The sequence below is a fragment of the Lichenostomus cassidix genome, chromosome 28 (assembly GCF_008360975.1).
Source record: "Lichenostomus cassidix isolate B80296 chromosome 28, HeHo_3.0, whole genome shotgun sequence".
Taxonomy (NCBI): domain Eukaryota; kingdom Metazoa; phylum Chordata; class Aves; order Passeriformes; family Meliphagidae; genus Lichenostomus; species Lichenostomus cassidix.
The window spans coordinates 2,165,939-2,193,703 of NC_139508.1; the positions used below are offsets into that span (position 1 = coordinate 2,165,939).

Genomic DNA, 27,765 nt, shown 5'->3' on the forward strand with positions numbered 1-27,765 from the left:
TGGACGGGGGACAGGAGAGGGACAGAGGGACAGGGCGTGACAAGGGAACAGGAGAGGGACACGAGGTGGACACAGGGGGGGCAGAGCGGGGACAGGGGGAGGGACTGATGTGGGACAGGAGAGGGACAGAGGGACAGGAGAGGGACATGGCAGGGACAGAGGAACAGGAGAGGGACAGGGGGACAGGGACTGGAGGGAGCAGGAGCTCAGAATTCCCAAACTTTTATCCCAGATTTCAGTGAGGATTGGTGAGAAAAGGAGCTCAGAATTCCCAAGTTTTTGTCCCAGATTTCAGTGAGGATTGGAGCTCAGAGGAGCTCAGAATTCCTGCAACTTTTCCTGTCTTTTTCCCATTTTTTTCCCCCTTTTTTCCCCCCAGGAAAGACCTGGATCCACATCCCAGGGCTGGAAAAAATTCCTGAGGGATTGAAAAATTCCCAAACCCCACAAATTTCCCCCAGGGCGTCTGCTCCAGCTTTTCCTTTATTCCCAAATCCCTCGGGAATTTTGCCCTCCTGATCCTGTGGGATTTTCCTGGAATTTGCCCTGAATTTTCCTGGAATTCACCATGGGGTTTTCCTGGAATTTGCCCCGGGATTGTCCTGGGATTTTCCTGGAATTTGGCCTGGGATTGTCCTGGAATTTTCCTGGAATTCGCCCCGGGATTGTCCTGGAATTTAACTGGAATTTGGCCTGGGATTGACCTGGAATTTGCCCTCGATTGTCATGGAATTGTCCTGGAATTTGCCCTGGGATAATCCTGGGATTTTCTTGGAATTTGGCCTGGGATTGTCCCTCTGGGAGGAGCTGGGAAGTTTCCCTAAAATCCTTGGAAAAATGAGCTCCAAATCAGCCTCCCACCCCAGGGAAAAGCCAAAATAATTCCCCAAAATTCCCAATAATTCCCCAAAATTCCCAGAAATTCGAGGATGAAACCTAAGGAACAAACAAGTTTGATTTTATTTACAGAATCCACGGAGAAAATTCATATTTCCATATTTTTGTTTTTTAACCTTTTCAGGACAAAATCCACCCGGATTTTTTTCCAAAGCGTTGGAATTTCGGGTTTCCCTCATTCCCAAAAAAAGAAAAAGCACAGGAGGTGTTGGCAAAATATCCAGGATTGGAAATAAATCCAAATCAATCCAATAAATCCCACCCTGGATCCCTCAAATCCTTGGAATTTCCTTGGAATGGAGGCACTGATTCCAATCCCATTTCCCCCAATTTTGGGATTTTTTGGGATTAAAAATCGAGGAATTCAATCCTCCCAACCCCCAAAACGGTGGAAATTTGGGGTTTCATCCCAAAAAAATAAAACCTGGGATGGTTTTTTCCGGAGTTGAGATCCCCAAAATTTGGATAACGGCGGGAAGGAGGAGGTGGATGATGAAATTTTGGGATGAAATTTCTCTGGAAAACTCTCTGGAAAATCCTTCCTCAGTAGTAAGGTCGTCGTGGGTTGTTCTGTGGGGAGAAAAATGTGGGAAAATCATCAGGATTTGGGGTTTTATCCCAAAAATCAGCATCTGGATGGGGTGGGAAAATCACTGGAATGTGGAATTCTCTGATTTGTTACAAAATTGAAGGGAAAGGGAGAAAAAAACCATGGAAAAATGATCAATATTGGGAGTTTTATCCCAAAAATAATTACTTGGATGGAGTGAGAAAACTTCTGGAATGAGGAATTCTCTGATTGGTTGCAATATTAAAGGGAAAGGGAGAAAAAAACATGGAAAAATCATCAGGATTTGGGGTTTTATCCCAAAAATCAGCATCTGGATGGGGTGGGAAAATCACTGGAATGTGGAATTCTCTGATTGGTTGCAATATTAAAGGGAAAGGGGAAAAACCATGGAAAAATTATCAAGATTTGGGGTTTTATCCCAAAAATAAGTACTTGGATGGGGTTGGAAAACTTCTGGAATGTGGAATTCTCTGATTGGTTGCAATATTAAAGGGAAAGGGAGAAAAAAAACATGGAAAAATCATCAGGATTTGGGTTTTTATCCCAAAAGTAAGTACTTGGAGTGGGAAAATCACTGGCATGTGGAATTCTCTGATTTGTCCCAAAATTAAAGGGAAAGGGAGAAAAAAACATGGAAAAATCATCAGGATTGAGGGTTTTATCCCAAAAATCAGCATCTGGATGGGGTGGGAAAAATCACTGGAATGTGGAATTCACCATTTTTCTCACAAAATTGAAGGGAAAATGGAAAATCCAAGCTTGGTTTTTGCTCCCTGGAAAATTCCAAAGGAATTTAGGGATTCGTGGAGAAGATTCCTTGGCAGGGGTTTGATAAAAGCTATAAATAAATTTGGGATTTGTGTTCAGAAAAAGGGAAGGAAAACTCCACAGCCAGGGATGTTCTGGGATGATAAATGGGTTTGGGATGAGTGGAGAATCCCAAATGTCAGGGATTTTTATGGGGCTGGAGGAGCAAACATTCCCGGAGTTTCTGGAGCTTTCTGGGTGATTCCAGGGATTTTTCCCTGCCTCATTTCCATGGATTCATCCCATCCCCATTCCCAAATATTCCCAAAATTCCCATACCAATGGATTAGGCCAGGAGTGATATACCAGCATCATCCCATTCCCATTCCCAAACATTCCCGAAATTCCCAAAAATTCCCATACCAGTAGATTAGGCTGGAGTTGATATACCAGCATCATCCCCATTCCCAAACATTCCCAACATTCCCAGAAATTCCTGAACAAATGGATTAGGCCCAGAAGCCAGCACCATTCCCATTCCCAAACATTCCCAAATATTCCCAAAATTCCCATACCAGTACATCAGGCTGGAATTGATATACCAGCATCATCATCCCATTCCCAAACATTCCCATACATTTTCAATTATTCCCATACCAATGGATTGGGCTGGAAGCAATATGCCAGCATCATCCCATCACCATCCCCAAAATTCCCAAAATTCCCAGCATTCCCATACCAGTGGATTGGGCTGGAATCGATACGCCAGCATCATCTCCATTCCATCCCCATTCCCAAGATTCCCAGTTTTTCCCACACTGATGGATTAGACCAGGAGAAATACAGCAGCATAATCTCCATCCCATTCCCAAATATTCCCAAAATTCCCACACCAATGGATTAGGCCGGAAGCAACATGCCAGCATCATCCCCATTCCCAAATATTCCCAGAATTCCCATACCAATAGACTAGGTCAGGAGAGACATACCAGCATCAATCCCATTCCCAAACATTCCCATCCCCATTCCCAAACATTCCCAAATATTCCCAGAATTCCCATACCAATGGATTAGGCCAGGAGAGATATGCCAGCATCATCCCCATTCCCAAACATTCCCAAAATTCCCAAAATTCCCATACCAGTACATCAGGCTGGAATTGACATGCCAGCATCATCCCCATTCCCATTCCCAATATTCCCGATTTTTCCCATACCAATGGATTGGGCTGGAAGCCATATACCAACATCATCCCCATTCCCAAACATTCCCGAAATTCCCAAACCAGCAGATTAGGCTGGAATCGATATGCCAGCATCATCCCCATCCCATTCCCATTCCCAATATTACCAGTTTTTCCCACACCAATGGATTTGGCTGGAATCAATATGTCAGCATCATCCCCATTCCCAAACATTCCCAAAATTCCCATAACAGTGGATTAGGCTGGAATCAATATGCCAGCATAATTCCCATCCCATTCCCATACATTTCCAAACATTCCCAACCATTCCCAAAATTCCTATGCCAACGGATTAAGCCATATGCCAGCATCATTCCCATTCCCGAACATTCCCATTCCCAAACATTCCCAAAATTCCCATACCAGTAGATTAGGCTGGAATCAATATGCCAGCATCATCTCCATCCCATTCCCATCCTCATTCCCAATTATTCCCATACCAACAGATTAGGCTGGAATCAATATGCCAGCATCATCCCCATCCCATTCCCATTCCCAATTATTCCCAATTTTTCCCATATCAATGGATTAGGCTGGAATTGATATGCCAGCATCATCCCCATCCCCAAACATCCCCAAACATTCCCGAAATTCCCAATTTTCCCAGCATTCCCATACCAACAGATTAGGCTGGAATCAATATGCCAGCATCATCCCCATCCCATTCCCATTCCCAATTATTCCCAATTTTTCCCATACCAATGGATTAGGCCAGGAGAGATTTGCCACCATCATCCCCATCCCATTCCCATCCCATTCCCATCCCATTCCGAACATTCCCAAAATTCCTGAACAAATGGATTAGGTCAGAAGCCATATGCCAGTATCATCCCCATTCCCAAACATTCCCAACATTCCCAAAATTCCCCTACCAATGCATTAGGCCAGGAGTGATATACCAGCATCATCCCCATCCCATTCCCATTCCTGAACATTCCCAAATATTCCCAAAATTCCCATACCAATGGATTTGGCCGGAATCAATACGTCAGCATCATCATTCCCAAACATCCCAAACATTCCCGAAATTCCCAATTTTCCCAGCACTCCCATACCAGGGGGCTGGGCCGGAATCCATATGCCAGCATCATCCCCATTCCCAAACACCCCCAAACACCCCCAAACATTCCCAAACATTCCCAGCATTCCCCTACCAAGGGATTAGGCCGGAATCGGTACGCCAGCATCATTCGTTTCCGGAAAGCTTCATACTCATCATCCTCCTTGGTGAGCTCGGCCGGGCGCTCGATCCCAAATCCTGCTCCATCCACGGCCGTGGTGCCCCTGGAAAAATGGGAATAATCCACGGAATTATCCCAAATGAGTCCCTAAATCCTGCTCCATCCACCACTGTGGTGCCCCTGGAAAAATGGGAATTCTCATGGAATTATTGCCATGGAATAATCCTGGGAATTCCCCAGAATGATTTCCCAAATCCTGCTCCATCCACAGCTGTGGTGCCCCAGGAAAAATGGGAATTCCCGTGGAACTACCCCAAATTATTCCCCAAATCCTGCTCCTGGTGCCCCTGGAAAAATGGGAATTCCCATGGAATCTCCTCCCCTGATTCCCCAGATCCATTTCCTGCAGGAATTCCCATGGAATTTCCTCCCCTGATTCCCCAAATCCTGCCCTGTCCACAGCTGTGGTGCCCCTGCAACAATGGGAATTCCCATGGAATTGTCCCCCTGAATCCCCAAAATCCATTTCCTGCAGGAATTCCCATGGAATTGTCTCCCTGAATTCCCAAATCCTGCCCCATCCATGGCTGTGGTGCCCCTGGAAAAATGGGAATTCCCATGGAGTTTTCTCCTGGGTTGAGTTCTCTGCGCTCAGGTGAGGAATCCCAGGAATTCCAGCTGAAATTCCCCCAAAAAAAGGGAAAATCCATGGGGAAAACACTCACTTGCTGACGGGATTTTTAATTCCCTGCCCTTCCGATCCCAATCCTTCTCCTTCCTTCCATCCCATTTTCATCAGCATTTGGTATCCGATGTTCTCAATGGTCAGTTTGAATTCCTTGTATTCGGAATAATCCGGCTCCCTGCCCTCCTGGAGTGGGGAAAAATGGGATTTTTTTTGTTCGGTGGAAAAAGGGGGAATAAGTGGGAAAATGTGATTTTTCATTCCAGGGAAAAAGTGGGAAAACGTGATTTTTCATTTCAAGGTAAAAGAGGGAAAAAATCAGGGAAAAAGTGATTTTTCATTTCAGGAAAGAAGAAGGAAAAAGTGATTTTTCATTCCATGGAAAAGGTGGGGAAAGGTGATTCTTCATTTCATATGAAAAGTGAGGGGAAAAGAGGGAAAACCTGAGAGGAAAATGATGGAAAATGGAGGGGAAAACCTGAGAGGAAAAACATGAGGGGAAAAAAAACTTGAGGAAAAAGTGATGGGAAAATGGAGGGAAAAGTGATGGGAAAAGTGGAAAAGCTGAGGGGGAAAGTGATGGAAAAACAGGGGAAAACTGAGGGGAAATTGATCTAAAATGGAGGGGAAAACTGAGGGAAAACCCTCAGTTTCCCGAGGGGGAAAAAAACCTGAGGGGAAATTGATGGAAAAATTGAGGGGAAAACTGGAGGAAAAGTGATGGCAAAACAGAGGGGAAAATGGTGCAAAAATAGGGGAAAACCTGAGGGGAAAACCTGAGGGGAAAACCTGAGGGGAAAACCTGAGGGGAAAACCTGAGGGGAAAACCTGAGGGGAAAACCTGAGGGGAAAACCTGAGGGGAAAACCTGAGGGGAAAACGATGGAGAAACAGGGAAAAACGGAGGGAAAACTGAGGAGGAAACTGAGGGAAACCTGAGGGGAAAACCTGAGGGGAAAAAACTGAGCGAAAACTGAGGGGAAAGTGAGGGAAAACTGAGGGGAAAGTGAGGGAAAACCAAGGGGAAAGTGATGGAAAAACAGGGAAAAACTGGGAGGAAACCTGAGGGAAAAACTGAGGGGAAAGTGATGGAGAAATGGAGGGAAAAGTAATGGAAAAACTGGGGAAAAACTGAGGGAAAATGTGAGGGGAGAACTGAGGGAAAAGTGATGGAAAATCAGGGGAAAACTGAGGGAAAATGTGAGGGGAAAGTGATGAGGGGGAAAAGTGATGGAAAAACAGGGAAAATTATGGAAAAACGGGAAAACTGAGAGAAAATGAGGGGGAAAAAAGGAAAAAACTGAGGGAAAACTGAGAAAAAAAACCGAGGGAAAATGGAGGGAAAAACTGATGGAAAACTGATCTAAAATGGAGGGAAAACCAAGGCAAAACTGATGAAAAACTGTGAGAAAATTGATCCCTTTTTTTCCCTCTTTTCCCTCCCTGGGCAAGGAGGAATTCCCAGCTTTGGGAATCGCCTGGAGCTTTCCCAAATTCCCAAAAATCCTCACCTTCAGTGCCTTGAAGGTCTCCATGAATTTCTCCAGCTCGTCCGGAGGGAGGAAATCACCAATGAAATGTTTGCCTCGACCCATCTGGGTCAGCTGCTCGGCCCACTCTGCAAAATTGGGATTTAGGGAGAAATCCTGGGGTTTTGGGGGCATCAGGATTGCCAGGAATGCTCAGGGAGATTTCTACTCTGGAAAATTAGGGATTCATGAAGAATCCCTTGGGATTTCAGTGGGATTTGTGGAGCACAAAACCTCCCAGGGACACACAAAATATCCACTTGGAAAAACCATGGAGAAAACAGCATTTATGGAGTATCCCTTGGGATTTCTGGGGCATCTCAGGAATACCCAGTGAGATCCCCACTGTGAAAAACCATAGAACACAATGTTCATGGAGAATCCCTTGGGATTCCAGAGGGATTTGGACTCCAGGAGGATTCTGGAGCACAAAACCTCCCAGCGATGCCCAGTGAGATCTTCACTCCAAAGTATCAGGGAGAAAACAACATTCATGGAGAATCCCTTGGGATTTGTGGAGCACAAAATCTCCCAGGTTTGTTGGGGGGTTGTGGGTTGTTGGTTTTGGGTTTGGGTTTTGGGGGTTTTGGGTTTCTGGAGCACAAAACCTCCCAGGAATGCTCAGTGAGATCCTCACTCCAAAAAATCATGGAGAAAACATTATTCATGGAGCATCCTTCAGGATTTTGGGGTTTGGGGTCCAGGAATGCCCAGTGAGACCTTCACTCCACAAAACCATGGAGAAAACAACGTTCATGGAGCATTCCTCGGGATTTCTGGTGCATCCCTTGGGATTCCATGAGGATTCTGGATCACAAAACCTCCCAGGAATGCTCAGTGAGATCTTCACTCCAAAAAAACATGGAGAAAACAACATTCCTGGTCCATCCCTTGGGATTCCTGGTCCATCCCTCGGGATTCCAGGTCCACCCCAGCTCTGCCAACCCCCCTGCAGTCCCCAATCCCTGGGACCAGCCCCCAGTCCCCTCTGGAGTGTGGGCACAGGGCTCACCGCGGGTCTTGTCCATCTCCATGCGGCGCAGGCGGTGCTCCCAGGTGCCCAGCTCGCTGTCCACCTCCTCGTCGCTGTCGTAGCCGTGCTGGTGCTGCTGCAGGGCTCGTTCCCACAGCAGCTGCATGTCCTGCATGGCCCTCTTGTGCTGCATGATCATGTCGTACATCTGCTGCATCTGGGAAGCATCAAAAATATGGGATTCAGCCCCAAAAAATGGCTCAGAAACTGAAAAAATCCCCAAATCCTACAGAATCCCAGAAGCTGCTCAGTGATCCCACATGTCCTGCATGGCCCTCTTGTGCTGCATGATCATGTCGTACATCTGCTGCATCTGGGAACGGGGAAAAACAGGGATTGATCCCAAAAAAACAGCTCAGAGCAGCTCTAAAACCTAAAAAATCCCAAAAGCCCGAAGGATCCCAAAAGCTGCTCAGTGATCCCACAGCAGCTGCATGTCCTGCATGGCCCTCTTGTGCTGCATGATCATGTTGTACATCTGCAGCATCTGGGAATGGGGGAAATATGGGATTGATCCCAAAAATCCTGGAGAAAATGGCTCAGAAACTGAAAAAATCCGGAAAACCTAAAGAATCCTAAAAGCTGCTCAGTGATCCCACATGTCCTGCATGGCCCTCTTGTGCTGCATGATCATGTCGTACATGTGCAGCATCTGGGAACGGGGGAAAACAGGGATTGATCCCAAAAAAATGGCTCCAAACCCTACAGAATCCCAAAATCCTACAGAATGCTGAAAGCCCAACTCTGAAAGCTGTGGGTGATCCCACAGAACTGCATGTCCTGCATGCTCCTCTCATGCTGTAGGATCATGTTGTACATCTGCTGCATCTGGGAATGGGGAAAACCGGGATTGATCCCAAAAAACCAGCTCAGAGCAGCTCCAAACTCGAAAGAACCCCAAAATCCTAAAGAATCCTAGATCCCACAGCAGCTGCATGTCCTGCATGGCTACTTGTGTATGATCATGTCGTATATCTGCTGCATCTGGGAAGCATGGGAAATATGGGAAATATGGGATTGATCCCAAAAAACCAGCTCCAAATCCTACAGAATCCTGAAAGCCCAACTCTGAAAGCTGTGGGTGATCCCACAGAACTGCATGTCCTGCATGGCTTCTTGTGCTGCATGATCATGTTGTACATCTGCTGCATCTGGGAATCACCAAAAATATGGGATTGATCCCATGGATCCCAAAAAAACCAGCTCAGAACCTGAAAAAATACCAAAACCCTAAAGAATCCTAAAAGCTGTAGGTGATCCCACAGAACTGCATGTCCTGCATGGCCCTCTAGTGCTGCATGATCATGTCGTACATCTGCTGCATCTGGGAACAGGGAAAAACCGGGATTGATCCCAAAAATCCTGGAGAAAATGGCTCAGAACCTGAAAAAATCCCGAAACCCTACAGAATCCCAGATCCCACAGAACTGCATGGCTGCTGACCATGCTGTACATCTGCTGCATCTGGGAATCATCAAAAATAAGGGAAATATGGGATTGATCCTAAAAAACAGCCCAGAGCAGCTCTAAACCCAAGAGGGTATCAATTCCTTTGCTACTCCCACTAATTCCAGACCCGACAGATTTGGGATTTTAGGGCCAGAAAGGCTCCAATTCTCCCAATTCTCACTCATTCCAGACCCCACAGATTTGAGATTTTAGAGCTGGAAAGGCTCCAATTCTCACTCATTCCAGACCCCACAGATTTGGGATTTTAGAGCTGGAAAGGCTCCAATTCCCACTGATTCCAATCCCCACAGATTTGGGATTTTAAGCTCCAATTCCCACTAATTCCAGACCCCATAGATTTGGGATTTTAGACTGCAATTCCCCCAGTTCCCGCTAATTCCAATCCCAAGATATTTGGGATTTTAGGGCCAGAAAGGCTCCAATTCCCCCAATTCCCACTCGTTCCAGAACCCAGATATTTAGGATTTTAGTCTCCAATTCCCACTAATTCCAGACCCCACAGATTTGGGATTTTAGCCTCCAATTCCACCAATTCCTTTCCTATTCCCACTAATTCCATTCCCCACAAATTTGGGATTTTAGACTCCAATTCCCTCAATTCCCACTAATTCCAGACCCCACAGATTTGGGATTTTAAGCTCCAATTCCCTCAATTCCCACTAATTCCAGACCCCATAGATTTGGGATTTTAGGCTCCAATTCCCACTAATTCCAGACCCCACAGATTTGGGATTTTAAGCTCCAATTCCCCCAATTCCCACTAATTCCAGACCCCATAGATTTGGGATTTTAGACTGCAATTCCCTCTAATTCCAAACCCACAGATTTGGGATTTTAGGCTCCAATTCCCCCAATTCCTTTGCTATTCCCACTAATTCCGTTCCCCACAAATTTGGGATTTTAGCCTCCAATTCCCACTAATTCCAGACCCCATAGATTTGGGATTTTAGCCTCCAATTCCTTTGCTATTCCCACTAATTCCAGACCCCACAGATTTGGGATTTTAGGCTCCAACTCCCCCAGCTCCTCCCCTATTCCCCCTAACTCCACCCCTGCAATCCCCAAGGACTTCCCAGCAGAAAATCTCCTCTGTTATTCCCAAACTGGGAATTTTGGGATAATTTTTTGGGATAATTTTTTGGGATTTACCTCCTGCTGCTCCTTCAGCTGCTTCTTCTGAGCCTCGGAGAGCTCAGTGACTCCAACCAACCCCACAGGTTTGCCTTTTTCATATCCCAAACCCTTCAGGTCCTGGACTGGAAGGGAAAAATGGGAAAAAAGGGTTGGAAAAACATGAAAAAATCCAGTTTGGGAAATCCAAATTGCAGTTTGGGACTTCCAGGTTTTGTAGTTTTTCCCTAATTAGGTGTTTTTTAGGGTTGAAATATTTAGGATTATTCATATTTGTACATTTTATGATTTTTCCCTCTTTCAGGTATTTTTCTATAGGGTTAAAACACTCAGGATTATCCAGATTTAAAGGTTTTGGGTTTTTGTCCTATATTAGGTGTTTTTGCATAGGGTTGAAATGTTTGGGATTATTAATGTTTAAGCATTTTGGGGTTTTTTACTGTATTAGGCACTTTGCACAGAAAACTCCCAAAAATCCATGGAAAAAGCCATAAAATCTCTGGAAAACCCCCAAAAATGCTCAGAAAAACCCCAAAAAACTTTAGAAAACCCAAAAATTAAAAAAAAACCTGCCTGGAAAAACCCAAAAATCCCCAGAAAACTCCCCAAAAAAATCCCAAGAAAACCCTAAAACCCCCTGGGGAAAAAAAAAATTCCCAGAAAACAAAAAAGAAATTCCCAGAAAAACCAAAAAGATTCCCAGAAAAACCCCCCAAACCCCAAAAAATCCCCAGAGAACCCCAAAAAATCCCCAAAAATCTCAAAAAAATCCCCAAAAAATTCCTGAAAAACCCCAAAAATCCCCAAAATCCCAACTCCATGCCCCACAAGCTCACCTGAGAGAGAAGAGGGAGAATCCAGCTGCTGCACCAACTGTGGTAGAGGTTTTCTCCCAGAAACCCCCCAAAAAATCCCCAGGAAAATCCAAAAAACCCCCAGAAAAACAGAAAAAAAACTCTGAAAACCCCAAAATCCCCAGAAAACCAAAAAAAAATTCCCCAGAAAACCTCAAAATTCCCTGGAAAAGCCAAAAAAATCCCCCAAAAAATCCCCTTAAAATCCAAAAAAACCCCAGAAAAACAAAAAAAAATCCCCTGAAAACCCAAAAAAATTCTCAAAAAACCCCAAAAATTCCCCAAAATCCCAACTCCACACCCCACAAGCTCACCTGAGAGAGGAGAGGGAGAATCCAGCTGCTGCACCAGCTGTGGCAGAGGCAACTCCACCTTCTCCTCCTCAGGCCCCCAGCGGCTCTTCCTCTTCTTCTTGGTGCAGCCAGGAGCAGAATTTGGGGTTGCAGAGGCATTTGGGATCGTGGGAGGATTTGGGATCGTAGGAATATTTGGGATTGTGGAGGGATTTGGGATTGTGGGAATATTTGGGATGGTGGGGAGATTTGGGATTGTGGGAAGATTTGGGATTTGCTGCTCCAGGGGGTTGGATGAGGATGAGGAAGGTGAGGTGGAAGGAATGGGAAGAGGACAGGGAATGGGAAGAGCAAGATTTGGGATATTATTTGGGATATTTGGGATGTTTGGGAAGCACAGAGGGGAAGGAGAAGCCTCAGGGCTGCTTTTCCTCTTCAGGGATTCTCCAGGAAAAGGGGAAATTCCAGCCTGGCTGGGGGGATCCGACAGAAACCTGGGAGGAAAAACATCCAGGGATTCACTGGGATCAGGGATGGAGCAGGAATTCCTGCCTGGAGCACCCAGAGCATTCCCAGGAATCTCCCAGAGCAATGGATTTCCTTCCTGCAATTCCCAGGAATTCCCCAGAGCAATGGATTTCCTCCCTGCAATTCCCAGGAATTCCCCAGAGCAACGGGATTTTCCTCCCTGCAATTCCCAGGAATTCCCCAGAGCAACGGGATTTTCCTCCCTGCAATTCCCAGGAATTCCCCAGAGCAATGGATTTTTCCTTCCTGCAACTCCCAGGAATTCCCCAGAGCAATGGGATTTTCCTCCCTGCAATTCCCAAAATATCCTCAGAGCTTTCCCAGGCCATTCCCAGCTCTCCAGGGCTGGAATTCAGCACAGTTTTCCAAGGAATTTTCCTTCCTGGAGCACCCAGAGCATTCCCAGGAATTCCCCAGGACAATGGATTTTTCCTCCCTGCAATTCCCAGAAATCTCCCAGAGCAATGGGATTTCCTTCCTGCAATTCCCAGAGCATTCCCAGAGCATTCCCAGGCCATTCCCAGTTCTCCAGGGCTGGATTCAGCACAGTTTTCCAAGGAATTTTCCTTCCTGGAGTGCCCAGAGCATTCCCAGAAATTCCTCAGAGCAATGGGATTTTCCTTCCTGTAACTCCCAGAGCATTCCCATGCAATTCCCAACTCTCCAGGGCAGGATTTTTCCCAGGATTTTTCCTTCCTGCAATTCCCAGAGCATTTCCAACTCTCCAGAGATGGATCCAGCACAGGAATTCCTGCCTGGAGCACCCAGAGAATTTCCAGAAATTCCCCAGAGCAATGGGATTTTCCTCCCTGCAATTCCCAATATATTCTCAGAGCATTCCCAGCTCTCCAGGGCTGGAATTCAGCACAGTTTTCCCAGGAATTTTCCTTCCTGGAGCACCCAGAGCATTCCCAGGAATTCCCCAGAGCAATGGGATTTTTCCTCCCTGCAATTCCCAGAGCATTCCCAGCTTTCCAGGGCATCCAGCACCTCAGAATTCCCACAACTTTCCCCATTAATTCCCAAAAAAAAAAGGCCCAAAATTTGGGAATTTCTGTACCTGAAAGCAGGAATTTCCCTGTTGTTCTGCAGAGCAAAATTTCCACTTCAGACCCCTCTGTACCCAAATTTAACCACCTCAATACTTGGTGCCCTAAAACCAAAACCTGCCTGCAAGCTCACAATTCCCACAACCTTTTCCATTAATTCCCCAGGAAAAAAAAGCCCCAAAAATCACAAATTTTCTGTACCTGAAGGCAGGAATTTCCCTATTGTTCTGCACAGCAGAACTTCCACCTCAGACCCCTCTGCACCCCAAATTTAACCACCTCAACTCTCATCACTCTAAAACCACAACCTCACAATTCCCACAACTTTCCCCATTAATTTCCAGGAAAAAAAAGCCCCAAAATTTGGGAATTTTCCGTACCTGAAGGCAGGGTTGTCCCTGTGCTGCTGCAGGGTAAAACTTCCACCTCAAACCCCTCTGCACCCCAAATTTAACCACTTTAACTCTCAGTGCCCTAAAACCACAATGCCCTCGAAAGCTGAGAATTCTCCCAACTTTCCCTGTTAATTCCCTGGAAAAAAAAGCCCCAAAACTCCAAAATTTTCTGTGCCTGAAAGCAAAGTTCTCCCTGTTGCTCTGCAGGGCAAAACTTCCATCTCAGACTCCTCATCATCCCTAACTTGAAGATTTCAACTCTCATTGCTCTAAAACCAAAACCTCACAATTCCCACAACTTTCCCCATTAATTCCCTGGAAAAAAAGCCCCAAAATACAGGAATTTTCTGTACCTGAAAGCAAGAATTTCCCTATTGCTCTGCAGAGCAAAACTTCCACCTCAGACCCCTCTGCACCCCAAATTTAACCATCTCAACTCTCATCGCTCTAAAACCACAACCTCACAATTCCCACAACTTTTCCCATTAATTTCCAGGAAAAAAAGCCCCAAAATTTAGGAATTTCCGTACCTGAAGGCAGGGTTGTCCCTGTGCTCCTGCAGGGTAAAACTTCCACCTCAAACCCCTCTGCACCCCAAATTTAACCACCTCAACTCTCATCACTCTAAAACCACAACCTCACAATTATCACAACTTTTCCCATTAATTCCCCCTAAAAAAACCCCAAAACCTGGGAATTTTCTGTACCTGAAGGCAGGAATCTCTCTGCTGTTCTGCAGGATGTTAACTTCCATCTCAGACTCCTCACCATCCCTAACTTGAAGACTCAACTCTCATCACTCTAAAACCCCAAGCTCAGAATTCCCACAACTTTCCCCATTAATTCTCTGGAAAAAAAGGCCCAAAATTTGGGAGTTTCCGTACCTGAAGGCAGGGTTGTCCCTGTGCTCCTGCAGGGAGCTGGGCTCTCCCTCAGGCTCTCCAGCTGCCCCAGCTCTGCTCAGCCTCTGCGTGGGATTGCTGCTCTCAGCTGGGGGAGAAACTGTGAGCAGCGATTAGGATGGGAGAAAAATCCCTACATGTGGGCTGAGGGAATAATTAGGGCTGAAAAAATCCCCAAATTTGGGCTGAGGGAACAATTTGGGCTAAAAATCCCTAAATGTGGGCTGAGGGAACAATTAGGGCTGAAAAATCTCTAAATCTGGGCCGAGGGAACCTAAAAACACAGTTAGGGTGAAAAAATCCTTAAATCTGGGCTGAGAGAACCTAAAAACACAGTCAGGGCTAAAAAAATCCCTAAATCTGGACTGAGAAACACAATTAGGGGTAAAACAATCCCTAAAATCACAATTAGGGCTGAAAAATCCCTAAATGTGGGCTGAAAGAACCTAAAAACACAGTTAGGGTGAAAAAAATCCCTAAAAACACAACTGGGGCTAAAAAATCCCTTAATCTGGACTGAGGGAACCTAAAAACACAGTTAGGGCTAAAAAATCCTTAAGTCTGGAATGAGGGAACCTAAAAACACAGTTAGGGCTAAAAGAATCCCTAAAAACACAATTAGGGCTAAAAGAATCCCTAAATCTGGAATGAGGGAACCTAAAAACACAGTTAGGGCGAAAAAATCCGTAAAACTGGGATGAGGGAACCTAAAAACACAGCTTAGGGCTAAAAAATCCATACATCTGGGCTGAGGGGATCTAAAAACATAGTTAGGGCTAAAAGAATCCCTAAATCTGGTCTGAGAGAACCTAAAAACACAATTAGTGCCAAAAAAAGACCCTAAAAACACAATTAGGGGTAAAAGAATCCCTAAATCTGGACTGAGGGAACCTAAAAACACAATTAGGGGTAAAAGAATCCCTAAAAACACAGTTAGGGCTAAAAGAATCCCCAAATCTGGGCTGAGAGAACCTAAAAACAACAGTTAGGGCCAAAAGAATGCCTAAAAACACAGTTAGGGCTAAAAAAATCCCTAAATGTGGGCTGAGGGAACCTAAAAACACAGTTAGGGCCAAAAAAAATCCCTAAAAACATAATTAGGGCTAAAAGAATCCCTAAATCTGGGCTGAGAGAACCTAAAAACTTAGTTAAAATCCCAATTTTCCCAGATCCCAGTGGGAATTACCTTTTTGGGAAGAGGCTGCTTGGGAATTTTGATTCTCTTTCCGTATCTCTGCCACTTTCTTCCTGTAGTAAAGGAATTCCCTGCTGTTCTTATCATGCAAAAAGCTGGAAAAAAGGGGAAAAAAGGAATAATTATTCAAATGTTGGTATTTTGGGATAGAAACTGCTCTGAATGCCACATGGAAAAATGGAGAAACTGCTCAGAATGCATTTAAAATGTGGATTTGGGGTTTTAATCCAAGGATTTGCAGCGAAATTTTTGGATTTTTTTCCAAATTTCCAACTGTTTTCCAGTTCCAATCCATTCCCTGTCTCCTGTCCCTCCATCCCTTGTGGGAATTCCATCCCAAATTCCCTCCCAGCCAGGAATTCCATCCCAAAATCCACCCAAATTCCCATTTCCCAGCTCCAATCCATTTCCTGATCCCAAATCCTCTCCAGCTCTCCCAGAATCTCTTTAGGCTCTGGAAGTTTCCAAGGTTTCCACGAACATTTCCAGGGATGGAGAATCCAGAAATCCTCTGGATTCTAAATAATAAATATTCCCTCCTCACTGGGAATAAACAATGAATCCCAAACTTTCCTCCTCAAAGGGAAGAACAAACAAATCCCAGACTTTTCTCCCTCACAGGAACAACCAACAAATCCCAAACAACAACGAATCCCAAACTTTTCCCTTCACAGGGAAGAACAAACAAATCCCAAGCTTTTCCCTTCACAGGGGAGAACAAACAAATCCCAAGCTTTTCCCTTCACAGGGGAGAACAAACAAAAATGAATCCCAAACTTTCTCTTTCACAGCAAACAAACAAATCCCAAACTTTTCCCGTCATAGGGAATGAAAAAAATCTCAAACTTCCCCCCTCATAGGGAACAAGCAAATCCCAAACTTTCCCCTCACAGGGAAGAATAAACAGCAATGAATCCCAAACTTTCTCTCTCACAGGGAATGAACAAATCCCAAACTTTCCTCTCTCACAGCAAAGAACAAAAAACAATGAATCCCAAACTTTGCCTCACAGGGAACAAGCAAATCCCAAACTTTTCCCCTCAGAGAGAACAGCCAAACCCCAAACTTTCCCCCTCAGAGAGAACAGCCAAATCCCAAACTTTCCCCCTCACAGAGAACAACCAAATCCCAAACTTTTCCCCTCAGAGAGAACAGCCAAACCTCAAACTTTCCCCTCACAGGGAAGGAAAAGATCCCAAACTTTCCCCTCACAGGGAAGGAAAAGATCCCAAACTTTCCCCTCACAGGGAAGGAAAAGATCCCAAACTTTCCCCTCACAGGGAAGGAAAAAATCCCAAACTTTCCCCTCACAGGGAAGGAAAAAATCCCAAACTTTCCCCTCACAGGGAAGGAAAAAATCCCAAACTTTCCCCTCACAGGGAAGGAAAAAATCCCAAACTTTCCCCTCACAGGGAAGGAAAAAAATCCCAAACTTTCCCCTCACAGGGAAGGAAAAAAATCCCAAACTTTCCCCTCACAGGGAAGGAAAAAATCCCAAACTTTCCCCTCACAGGGAAGGAAAAAATCCCAAACTTTCCCCTCACAGGGAAGGGAAAAAATCCCAAACCTTCCCCTCACAGGGAAGGAAAAAATCCCAAACCTTCCCCTCACAGGGAAGGAAAAAATCCCAAACCTTCCCCTCACAGGGAAGGAAAAAATCCCAACCTTCCTCACAGGAAGAAAAATCCCAAACTTTCACAGGGAAGGAAAAATCCCAAACTTCCTCACAGGGAAGGAAAAATCCCAAACTTTCCCTCACAGGAAGGAAAATCCCAAACTTCCCTCACAGGGAAGGAAAAAATCCCAAACTTTCCCCTCACAGGGAAGGAAAAAATCCCAAACTTTCCCCTCACAGGGAAGGAAAAAATCCCAAACTTTCCCCTCACAGGGAAGGAAAAAATCCCAAACTTTCCCCTCACAGGGAAGGAAAAGATCCCAAACTTTCCCCTCACAGGGAAGGAAAAGATCCCAAACTTTCCCCTCACAGGGAAGGAAAAAATCCCAAACTTTCCCCTCACAGGGAAGGAAAAGATCCCAAACTTTCCCCTCACAGGGAAGGAAAAGATCCCAAACTTTCCCCTCACAGGGAAGGAAAAGATCCCAAACTTTCCCCTCACAGGGAAGGAAAAAATCCCAAACTTTCCCCTCACAGGGAAGGAAAAAATCCCAAACTTTCCCCTCACAGGGAAGGAAAAAATCCCAAACTTTCCCCTCACAGGGAAGGAAAAAATCCCAAACTTTCCCCCTCAGAGAGAACAAGAATGAATCCCAAACCTCCCCCAACCCCACCTCCCACCATTCCCCCACAAACCCCCCATTTCCCCCAAACCCCAAACTCACCCAAAAGCAGGATTGTCCCTGTAGTCCTCCATGGCCACCTTCTCCAGCTTTGGTCCCCCCTCGGCCACGAACCTGGCCAGCTTTTCCACCACCTGCCGCACCTCGGGGTCCTCTGGGGGTAAAACTTTAAGGAGCTGTCAGTACTTTGGGGTTCAACTCACCCCCAACACGGGAAACAGGGAATTACTGCCGGGAAGCACGGAGCAGACAGATGGGAATGGGGAGAGAGAGGATGAGATGGGGCAGGCGGTTGGAAATTGAAAACATTTTGGGGTTTTTTGGGGTTTTCTGGGGTCCCTTGGTGGGGTTTTCCTAAGGGGGAAAGCCCAAGGTTTGGGTTTTGGGATGGGAGATTGGTGTTCATCCCATTCCCACTGTGCCAGCCTGGCCTGGGATATTCCAGGGGAATCCATGGATCCTCTGGGAATTCCATCCCAAACCCTCACCACCCTCCCAGCCAGGAATTCCTTCCCAAAAACCTCACCAAATTTCCCATTTCCCAGTTCAATCCATTCCCTGTGCCTCCATTCCTTGTGGGAATTCCATCCCAAACCTTCATCATCCTCCCAGACAGGAATTTCTTTCCAATATCCACCCAAATTCCCTTTTCCATTCTGAAACTATTTCCTGTCCCTCCATCCCTTGTGGGAATTCCATTCCATCCCATTCCATTCCATTCTCCTCATCATCCTCACAGGGAGGAATTCCTTCCCAAAATCCACCCAAATTCCCATTTTCAGTTCCAATCCATTCCCTGTCTCCTGTCCCTCCATTCCTTATGGGAATTCCATCCCAAATTCCCTACCCAGCTAAAAATTCCATCCCAAAATCCACCCAAATTCCCATTCCCAGTTCAATCCATTCCCTGTCTCTCCATCCCTTATCCCAAATCCTCTCCAAGCTCTCCCTGAATTTTTCTCTCCTCCCTCCTTCCCAGGACAATTCCAGGGATGAGGAATCCACAGTTTCCATCCCAGTTTGGAAATTTCAACTCAATTTAAACCAAATTCCATTTTAATTGTGGCACAATTAGCTCCCAATGGATTTATTCCCAAAAATATTCCCAGCAGGGAAAAGGTAGGAATTTGGTTTCAATCCTCACTAGGGATTTAGGATTCCAACCACTCCCTGAATATTCCCAGAATATTCCCAGATTATTTCCACATTATTCCCAGATTATTCCCAGAATATTCCCAGAATATTCCCAGAGCAGCAGCTCTTTGTGGCTCCAAAAAAACTGGATTTTGGCTTCAAATTCTTTGGAATTCCCACAGGGAACGAAACACTGGGATTTTGGGAATTTTGGGAAGCAAGGACTAGAGTTCTCCACGCTGATCCAATGGGTTATCCTGAATTTTATCCTTCAATTTAATCCTGAAATTGACCCTTAAATTAATTTAATCCTTAAATTAATCCTGAAATTTAATCCTGAAATTCAGGATAACCCAACCCACCTCCCTGCATTTCTCCCATTCCTCTAAGAGTATTTTATTCCCAAATCAAGAATTCCTAGGATTATGTTGATACAAATCCCACCAGAAACGATTCCAGGGGATTTTGGGAACAGATAAAGAAATAAATCATGGCAACAAAGCAGATTTATTCTGATTAAAACACATCAGTTTCATTGTTTTATCCTGATTGAAACTCATCCCTGAAATTCCAACTGGGAGGCAAATCTGCCTCAGGGTTTCCATCCCAAGAAATCTGGGATAATTCCTGCAATATCCTCATTTTTCCATCCCACTCCAAGCAGTCAGGTGAGATTTTTTGAGCTGGAATTCGGATTTTTACCTGTGCTGGATGTGATATTTATTATATTTATTGACCCACGTCGTTTTCCCTTCGCATTCCCAAACTAATTCCTCCTTTTCCATCACTTAAACCCCCAAAAATCCCATTTTAGGCACAAAAATCAGGATTTCCTAGGCAGCCCAGCACTTGGCACGACCCACCCCATTCCCTTTGGGACTGAGGGAATCCTGTCCCAAACTATTCTCTATCCCAGGATAAAAACCCAGGATAAAACCCAGGATAAAAACCCACCCCAAATCTTCACTGGGACTGAGAGAATCCTATCCCAAACTAATCCCTATCCCAGGATAAAATCCCAGGATAAAACCCACCCCATTCCCTACTGGGATTTAGGGAATCTTGTCCCAAACTGATCCCAGGATAGAAACCAACCCAATTCTCCATAGGGGATTGAGAGAGTCCTGTTCCAAACTGATTCCCTATCCCAGGATAAAACCCCATCCCATTCCCTACTGGGATTTAACGAATCCTGTCCCAAACTACCCTCTATCCCTATAAAGACCCAGGATAAACCCCACCCCACTCCCCACTGGGATTCAGGCAATCCTGTCCCAAACTAATCCCCATCCCAGGATAAAACCTACCCCACTCCCTACTGGGATTTAGGGAATCCTGTCCCAAACTGATCCCAGTATAGAAACCAACCCAATTCTCCATAGAGGATTGAGAGAATCCTGTTCCAAACTAACCCCTATCCCAGGATAAAAAGCAACCCACTTCTCCATGGGGAATTGAGGCAATCCTGTCCCAAACTATCCTCTATCCCTATAAAATCCCAGGACAAACCCCACCCCACTCCCCACTGGGACTCAGGCAATCCTATCCCCACCATCCCAGCTCCATCCCCGCAGCTCCCACTTACCTTTGATCTCCAACCACTGCTCGTAATCCTCCTCCTCATCCTCATCCGGAGCCTGGAAGACGCTGAGGCGGCTCAGGACGGGGCTGGGCTTGGGATGGGGAAGATTCCGGGCCTGGAGCATCCTGCTGAGGGTCTGGCCAGGCCGCTTGCCCAGCAGCGCCGGCTTCTTCCCGGGAGTGGGAGCTGGAGCATTTCCAGAATTGTTGGGGGGATTTGGTGCTTCTGAGGAGAGAGAAAAAAGGGGAAAAAGTTCCTAGGAATCCTGGGTTTGGGGTGGGAAAGGTTCCAGGCCTGGAGCCGAGGCCTGCCCTGGCTGCTGCTTCCCGGAGTTTGGAGCCAGAGCATTTTCTTGGAGTTGTTGAAGGGATTTGAGGCAGTTTGTGAGGAGAAAGTGAAAGAGAAATTATTCCTGGAAATCCTGGGTTTGGGCTGAGGCATTCCCAGAGATTTTAGAGCAGTTTCTGAGGAGAGAATGGAAGGAAGAGTTTGTGGGAATCCCAGGTTTGGGATGGGGAAAATTCCGGGCCTGCAGCATCCTGCTGAGGGTCTGGCCAGGCCGCTTGCCCAGCAGCGCCGGCTTCTTCCCGGGAGTGGGAGCTGGAGCATTTCCAGAATTGGTGGGGGGATTTGGGGGAGTTTCTGAGGAGAGAGAAAAAAGGGAAAAAAGTTCCTAGGAATCCATAGTTTGGGATGGGAATAGCTCTGGGCCTGGAGCCTAGGCCTGTCCTGGCCGCTTCTTCCCAGGGTTTGTAGCCAGAGCATTTTCTCGGAGCTGTTGAAGGGATTTGGGGCAGTTTGTGAGGAGAAAATAAAGGGGAAATTATTCCTGGGAATCCTCAGTTTGGGGTGGAGCATTCCTGGAGTTGTTGAGGGGATTTGGGACAGTTTGTGAGGAGAGAATAAAAGGAAACCCCAAAAGTGCTGATGGTTTTCCATAAGAGAAGAAATTCAAAGGGATAAACTCCCAAATCTGAAAGGGGAAACCCCACAATGTGAACGGATAAAAGCTCTAAATTTGAAAGGATAAACTGCACAGTTTTGAGGAAAAACCCCACCAAATTTTGAGGGGAAAAACCTTCAATTTTGAGGGGAAAAAACACCCAATTTTGAGGGGAAAAACCAACTCAATTTTAAGGGGAAAAAGCACCCAATTTTGAGGGGAAAAAACCCCACAATTTTAAGGGGACAAAACCCCAATTTTGAGGGGAGAAACACCTAATTTTGAGGAATAAATTCCTCCCGAATTCCCCAGGAAGAACTCAGGGAATATTTTCAGGGAGCAAGAGCCCCAGAGGGTTAGGAAAAACCTACCAGCACTGGATTTTTCCCTCTGGAGTTTCAGGAATTGCTGCAGGAAACTCCCGTCGTTCACAAATTTGTTGGACACAGAAGCTTCATTTTCGGAGCCATCATCGCTGAGTGGGAGAGAATATGAGAAATTAGGAATTTGGGATCTTTCTTATGTGGGATTTGGGGCAGGAAAAACAGCAGGAATTCAGGATTTTCCTCACCTAACACTGGGAATTTTTTTGAATTCCCAAAAAAACCTAAAATCTTTTTCCTGCTCAGGGATTTAGCCACACTGCCTGCTCGGTTCCTGCTCCGTTAAAATTGGGATTTTCCTCCCTCAGCTTCACCAAAACTGGGATTTTCCTCCCTCAACTCCCCCAAAAGCAGGATTTCCTCCCTCCGCTCTCAAAAAATCCCCCAAAACCGAGATTTTCCTCTCTCAGCTCCATCAAAACTGGAATTTTCCTTCCCCACTCCACCAAAACCATTATTTTCCTCCCTCAGCTCCACCAGAACTGGGAATTTCCTACCTCAGCTCCCAAAAAATCCCTCAAAACCAGGATTTTCCTTCCCTTCTCCACCAAATTTGGGATTTGCCTTGCCCCAAAACCAGGATTTTCTTCCCTCACTCACAAAAAGTCCCCCAAAACCAGGATTTTTCTCCCTCAACTCCACCAAAACTGGGATTTTCCTCCCTCAGCTCCCAAAAAATCCCCCAAAACCGGGATTTGCCTTCCTCAACTCCCCCAAACCTGGGATTTTCCTCCCTCAGCTCCACCAAAACTGGAATTTTCCTTCCCCACTCCACCAAAACTAGGATCCTCCTCCCTCAACTCCCTCAAAACCAGGATTTTCCTCTCTCAGCTCCATCAGAACTGGAATTTTCCTTCCCCACTCCAGCAAAACCAGGATTTCCCTCCCCCTGCTCCACCAAAACCAGGATTTTCCTCCCTCAGCTCCCAAAAATCCCCCAAAACCTCGATTTTCCTCCCCCAAAACCAGAATTCTCCTCCCTCAACTCCACCAAAGCTGGGATTTCCCTCCCTCAGCTCCCCTAAAACCAGGATTTTCCTCCCTCAGCTCCCCTAAAATGCTCCCAAACCAGGATTTCGCTCCCTCAACTCCCCCAAAACCATGATTTCCCTCCCTCACCTCCCCAAACCCAGCATTATTCCCCCCTCACCCCCTTCCCACCCTCCCAAAGCCCAGCATTCCCCAGCACTCACTCTCCCAGCAGCGGGATCTGCGGGATGCTGAGGGAGTTCTGCCTGGCCTGCTGCTCCAGCCGCGCCTCGATCTCCCGTTTCTTCTGGGCGATCAGCTCCTCCTGCTGCAGGATGTTCACACTGCTCTTGGCTGACTTGGACTGGGAAACCCCGAACCACCGGCTGGCCTTCCCTGGGGAAACGGGGAGTTAATATTAATTAATATTAGTTAATGTTAATATTAGAATTCCGGAGTTAATGGTGGGGTCAGACTAGATCGAGGGGTGAAATTCTTGGGATTTCCTCCCTGAATTCTTGCCTGAATTCCTGGGATTTCCTCCCACAGTTCCTTGAGATTTTCTCCCTGACTCCATGCCTGAATTTCCTGGGATTTCCTCTCTGAATTCTTGCCTGAATTCCTCGGGATTTCCTCCCTGACTTCTCTGAGTTTTCCTGTCTGAATTCCTGGGATTTCCTCCCTGACTTCTCTGAGTTTTCCTCCCGGAATTCCTTGGGATTTCCTCCCGGAATTCCTTGGGATTTCCTCCCGGAATTCCTTGGGATTTCCTCCCGGAATTCCTCCCTGAATTCCCTGAGTTTTCCTGCTTGAATTCCTGAGATTTTCTCTCTCACTTCCCTGGGATTTCCTCCCTCAGTTCCTTGGGTTTTCCTCCCTGAATTCCTTAAGTTTTCCTGCCCGAATTCCTGGGATTTACTCCCTCATTTCCCTGGGATTTCCTGTATCAGATTCCTTAATCTTCTTTTTTCCCTCCTTTTGGAGTAGAAAAATGCAGATTTTTTTTTCTGGAGGAAAAATGTGGGAATTAACACTGGGATCATCCCAAATCAAGGCTCACATTCCCTGTGGAAAAATGAGGAATGAATGGGAAAACCACCCCAAATCAAGGCTCATTTTCCCTGTGGGAAAAGGGTTTCACTAGGAAATCCCAAATCAAGGCTCATTTTTCCTGTGGAAAAAAGAATAAAAATCCACAGTGAGGTCTCCACGAAGCACCAGCTCAGAAAAAAAAAAAAAAACAAACCCAAAAAAAAACCAAGGGGAAAAGGACAGAGAATGAACAGCTGAGTTTCCTGTGGGGAAAAATTAGTGGGGAGAGCAACCAGAACTAGAAACTCCGAATTCTCTGTGGGGAAAAAAGGGGAAAATTAGCAGGGAGAGCATTCCAAACTAGAAACTCGAATTCTCTGTGGGAAAAGAGGGGAAAAAAGAACTAAAAACTCGAAGTCTCTGTGGGAAAAGAGGGGAAAAATTAGTGGGGAGAGCAACCAGAACTACAAACTCGAATTCCCTGTGGGGAAAAAAGGGGAAAATTAGCGGGAAGAGCAACCAGAGCTAGAAAATCGAATTCTCTGTGGGGAAAAAGTGGAAAAAATAGCGGGTAGAACACCCTGAACTACAAACTCGAATTCCCTGTGGGAAAAAATCAGCGGGGAGAGCAACCAGAACTAGAAACTCGAATTCCCTGTGGGGAAAAAAAAGAGAAAATAAGCGGGAAGAGCAACCAGAACCACAAAATCTGCTTTTCTGAGGGGAAAAAAGGGGGAAATTAGCGGGGAGAGCATCCCGAACTAGAAACTCGAATTCCCTGTGGGAAAAAAAGGGGAAAATTAGCGGGAAGAGCACCTCAAACCACAAATTCGGCTTTTCTGTGGGGAAACAACCAGAAGGGCCATCGCGAACCACCAGCCCGGCTATCCTGCGGGAAAACGAGCAGGGAATAAGTGGGAAAAGCCATCGCGAAGCTCCGGTTGGGTTGCGCTGAGGGCAAACCCGGCTGGATTTACCGGAGAGCCTCGCCGAGCCCCCGGCCGGGCGGATACAGCCCACCGCGGGCACACAGCCCAGCCGGAGCGGCGGGGGCGAGCCGAGGGGCGGCAGCGAGGCGGGAGGAGAGGGATGAAGGCCCGGGAAGGTGGGGGAGCGGCGGGAGCGGCGGGAGCCCCCCGGGCCGGGCAGTACCTGGCGCATCCCTGTGGTTGTCCATTTTGGAGCCCCTTCCCAGCGTGCCCCGCGCCGCGCCGGGGCAGCGCCGCCGCGAGGCATTCTGGGAGGTGTAGTTCTGGTTCGGCGCCAGCCCGCCTCGCTGCCCGCTCCTCCCGCCGCGCTTCCCGCTGCTCCCGCCGCACCGAGCCTGGCTGGCGGTGGGGTTGACTTTCCCCGTGCAGGCCTCTCTGTTCCGCGGTTCGCCTCGCTTCCTATCGCTGTCAAACCCCGGACAACATCTCTCACCTCCCGAGGCGCTCGGACTCCAACTCCCATCGCCCCCCGCGCCCTCCGCCCGTGTTGTCGGCGGCCCCAAGATGGCGGCGGTGGCGGCGGGCGCGGCGGCCCCTCAGCAGCCGCCGCCGCCTCAGCAGCCGCCGCAGCCGGCGGGAGGCGGCGGGAGCGGCTCGGGAGACTCGGCGGGAGCCGCCGGCGGGGCGGGAGGAGGCGGCGGAGGTGCCGGAGGCGCCGGCGGAGCAGGCGGGCCCGCTCCGGGCTCGGGGTCGGGCGGCGGCGCGGCGGCGGGGGAATCGTGGTATTTAGCGCTGCTGGGCCTGGCGGAGCATTTCCGCACGTCCAGCCCGCCCAAGGTGCGGCTGTGCGTGCACTGCCTGCAGGCCGTGCTGCCCCGCAAGCCCCCGGCCCGCATGGAGGCCAGGACGCACCTCCAGCTCGGCTCCGTGCTCTACCACCACACCCGCAACGGCGACCAGGCCCGCGGGCACCTGGAGAAGGCGGTGAGGGATGGAGAAAATAACAAACCCGGCGGGTTCTGCGCCTCGGGGAGGGCTGGGGGGTCGGGGAGGGGGAGAGAGGGTGACCAGGGGCTGGAGGAGAGGCTCGGTGGGGTTTGGGGTGGTGGGAGTTGGGAGCTGGGGTTTGAGAATTGGGATTTGGGAGTTGGGGTTTGTACCGAGGAGGTGCTGGCAGCTGGAAAAAGGAGGAGTAAAAAAGGAAAAGGGGAAGGTTTAGGGTGTCCCAGTGGGTTTTGGGGTGGTGGGAGTTGGGATTTGGGGTGGCGGGATTTGAGAATTGGGATTTGGGAGTTGGGAGTATTTGGGGTTTGGAAGTTGGGATTTGGACCAAGGAGGTCCTGGCAGCTGGAAAAAGGAGGAGTAAAAAGGGAACAGGGGAAGGTTTAGGGGATCTCAGTGGGTTTTGGGATTTATTTGGATCGAGAAGGTGCTGGCAGCTGGAAAAGGAGGAGTAAAAAGAGAATGGGGAAGGTTTAGGGTGTACCAGTGGGGTTTGGGAGTTGGGATTTGAAGCGAGGAGGTGCTGGCAGCTGGAAAAAAAGGAGTCAAAAGGGAACAGGGGAAGGTTTAGGGAATCCCAGTGGGTTTTGGGGATGATGGGAGTTGGGGTTTGTAACTTGGGATTTAGATCAAGGAGGTGCTGGTAGCTGGAAAAAGGAGAAGTAAAAAGGGAACAGGGGAAGGTTTAGGGGATCCTGGTGGGGTTTGGGGTGGTGGGAGTTGGGATTTGGGAGCTGGGATTTGGAATTTGGGGATTTGAACCAAGAAGGTGCTGGCAGCTGGAAAAGGAGGAGCAGAAAGGGGACAGGGGGAGGTTTAGGGTGTACCAGTGGGGTTTGGGGATTTGGGATTTGGATGAAGGAGGTGCTGGCAGCTGGAAAAGGAGGAGTAAAAAGGGAACAGGGGAAGGTTTAGGGATCCTGGTGGGGTTTGGGGATTTGGGAGTTGGGATTTGGATCAGGGGGGTTCTGGCAGCTAGAAAAAGGAGGAGCGAAAAGGGGACAAGGGAAGGTTTGGGGGCTCCCAGTGGGATTTGGGATTTAGGGTCTGGAGGAGGTCGTGGCAGCTGGAAAAAGGAGGAGCAGGAAAGGAACAGGAAGCAGGTTTTGGGGGTGGTAGGAGTTGGGATTTGGGTCAAGGGGGTCCTGGCAGCTGGAAAAGGAGGAGTGAAAAGGGAACAGGGGAAGGTTTAGGGGATCCCAGTGGGGTTTGGGAGTTGGGATTTGGACCGAGGAGGTGCTGGCAGCTGGAAAAAGGAGGAGCAGAAAGGGGACAAGGGGAAGATTTTGGGGTTTTGATCCCACTAATTCTTTATTTTCTCTTGCAGTGGCTGATATCCCAGCAGGTATCCTTTTTTGGGAATCCAGCAAGGAGAACAACTCCCTGGAAATTCCCAAAACACCTCCAAGGGCTCGGGGTGGGCATGGAATTTGGGTTTTATTTCTTCCTGATTTCCTAAAACCACAGAATTATTTAGGTTGGAGAAGAAACCTTAAATCTCATTTCATCCCAATTTTCCCAAAGGCTGATTGGAGGTTCCCACCCCCATTTTTTTGGGATTTTTTTGGGATTTTTTGGGGATTTTTTTTTTATTTTTTGGGATTTTTGTCATTTCCTTAACTCCTCTGCCAGATCCCACAGTTTGAGGATGTGAAATTCGAAGCAGCCAGTTTGCTCTCAGAGCTTTACTGCCAGGAGGTGAGTAAAGGGAAAAGAAAATCCTCTGTGTACATTTAATTTAGGTTTGGAATGGGATATTCCTGTTGGGAATAGCATTTTTGGCATGAGAGG

At 47.3% G+C, this 27,765-nt stretch overlaps 2 protein-coding genes across 3 annotated transcripts in view; one reads left to right on the top strand and one right to left on the bottom strand.

Annotated features, from left to right (window-relative positions):
- Positions 1 to 941: 941 nt before the first annotated feature.
- SUGP1 (SURP and G-patch domain containing 1) lies at positions 942 to 25,334 on the bottom strand. 2 transcript variants are annotated; one of them, XM_085040826.1, is made up of 14 exons: positions 25,196 to 25,334; positions 23,236 to 23,407; positions 22,031 to 22,134; positions 20,720 to 20,941; positions 18,043 to 18,166; positions 15,694 to 15,797; positions 14,490 to 14,595; positions 11,655 to 12,127; positions 10,505 to 10,611; positions 7,865 to 8,042; positions 6,835 to 6,941; positions 5,365 to 5,510; positions 4,613 to 4,742; positions 942 to 1,467 (listed from the first exon to the last, which is right to left on the bottom strand). In XM_085040826.1, the coding sequence occupies exons 1-14, from the start codon at positions 25,218 to 25,220 to the stop codon at positions 1,441 to 1,443; spliced, it is 2,025 nt and encodes a 674-aa protein (XP_084896952.1). In that variant the 5' UTR covers positions 25,221 to 25,334; the 3' UTR covers positions 942 to 1,440. The 2 variants fall into 2 exon arrangements, with proteins under 2 accessions (XP_084896952.1, XP_084896951.1); XM_085040825.1 differs by having other exon boundaries at positions 14,490 to 14,607; positions 25,196 to 25,333.
- A 47-nt stretch (positions 25,335 to 25,381) lies between these two features.
- Positions 25,382 to 27,765, top strand: part of MAU2 (MAU2 sister chromatid cohesion factor) — a 30,154-nt gene continuing 27,770 nt past the window's right edge. Inside the window, exons 1-3 of the mRNA XM_085040827.1 lie at positions 25,382 to 25,956; positions 27,302 to 27,319; positions 27,607 to 27,672. Of these exons, the coding sequence (XP_084896953.1) occupies positions 25,537 to 25,956; positions 27,302 to 27,319; positions 27,607 to 27,672 (504 nt within the window). The 5' untranslated portion in view covers positions 25,382 to 25,536. The remainder of the gene's footprint in view (positions 25,957 to 27,301; positions 27,320 to 27,606; positions 27,673 to 27,765) is intronic.

Excerpts from the sequence above, each read along its gene's own strand:
- SUGP1 (XM_085040825.1), bottom strand. The coding sequence starts at position 25,220 with ATGGACAACCACAGGGATGCGCCAG. Across the intron at positions 5,511-6,834 it reads AGACCTTCAAGGCACTGAAG|GAGGGCAGGGAGCCGGATTA; the intron begins GTGAGGATTTTT and ends TCCCCACTCCAG. Across the intron at positions 4,743-5,364 it reads ATTAAAAATCCCGTCAGCAA|GGGCACCACGGCCGTGGATG; the intron begins GTGAGTGTTTTC and ends CCATTTTTCCAG.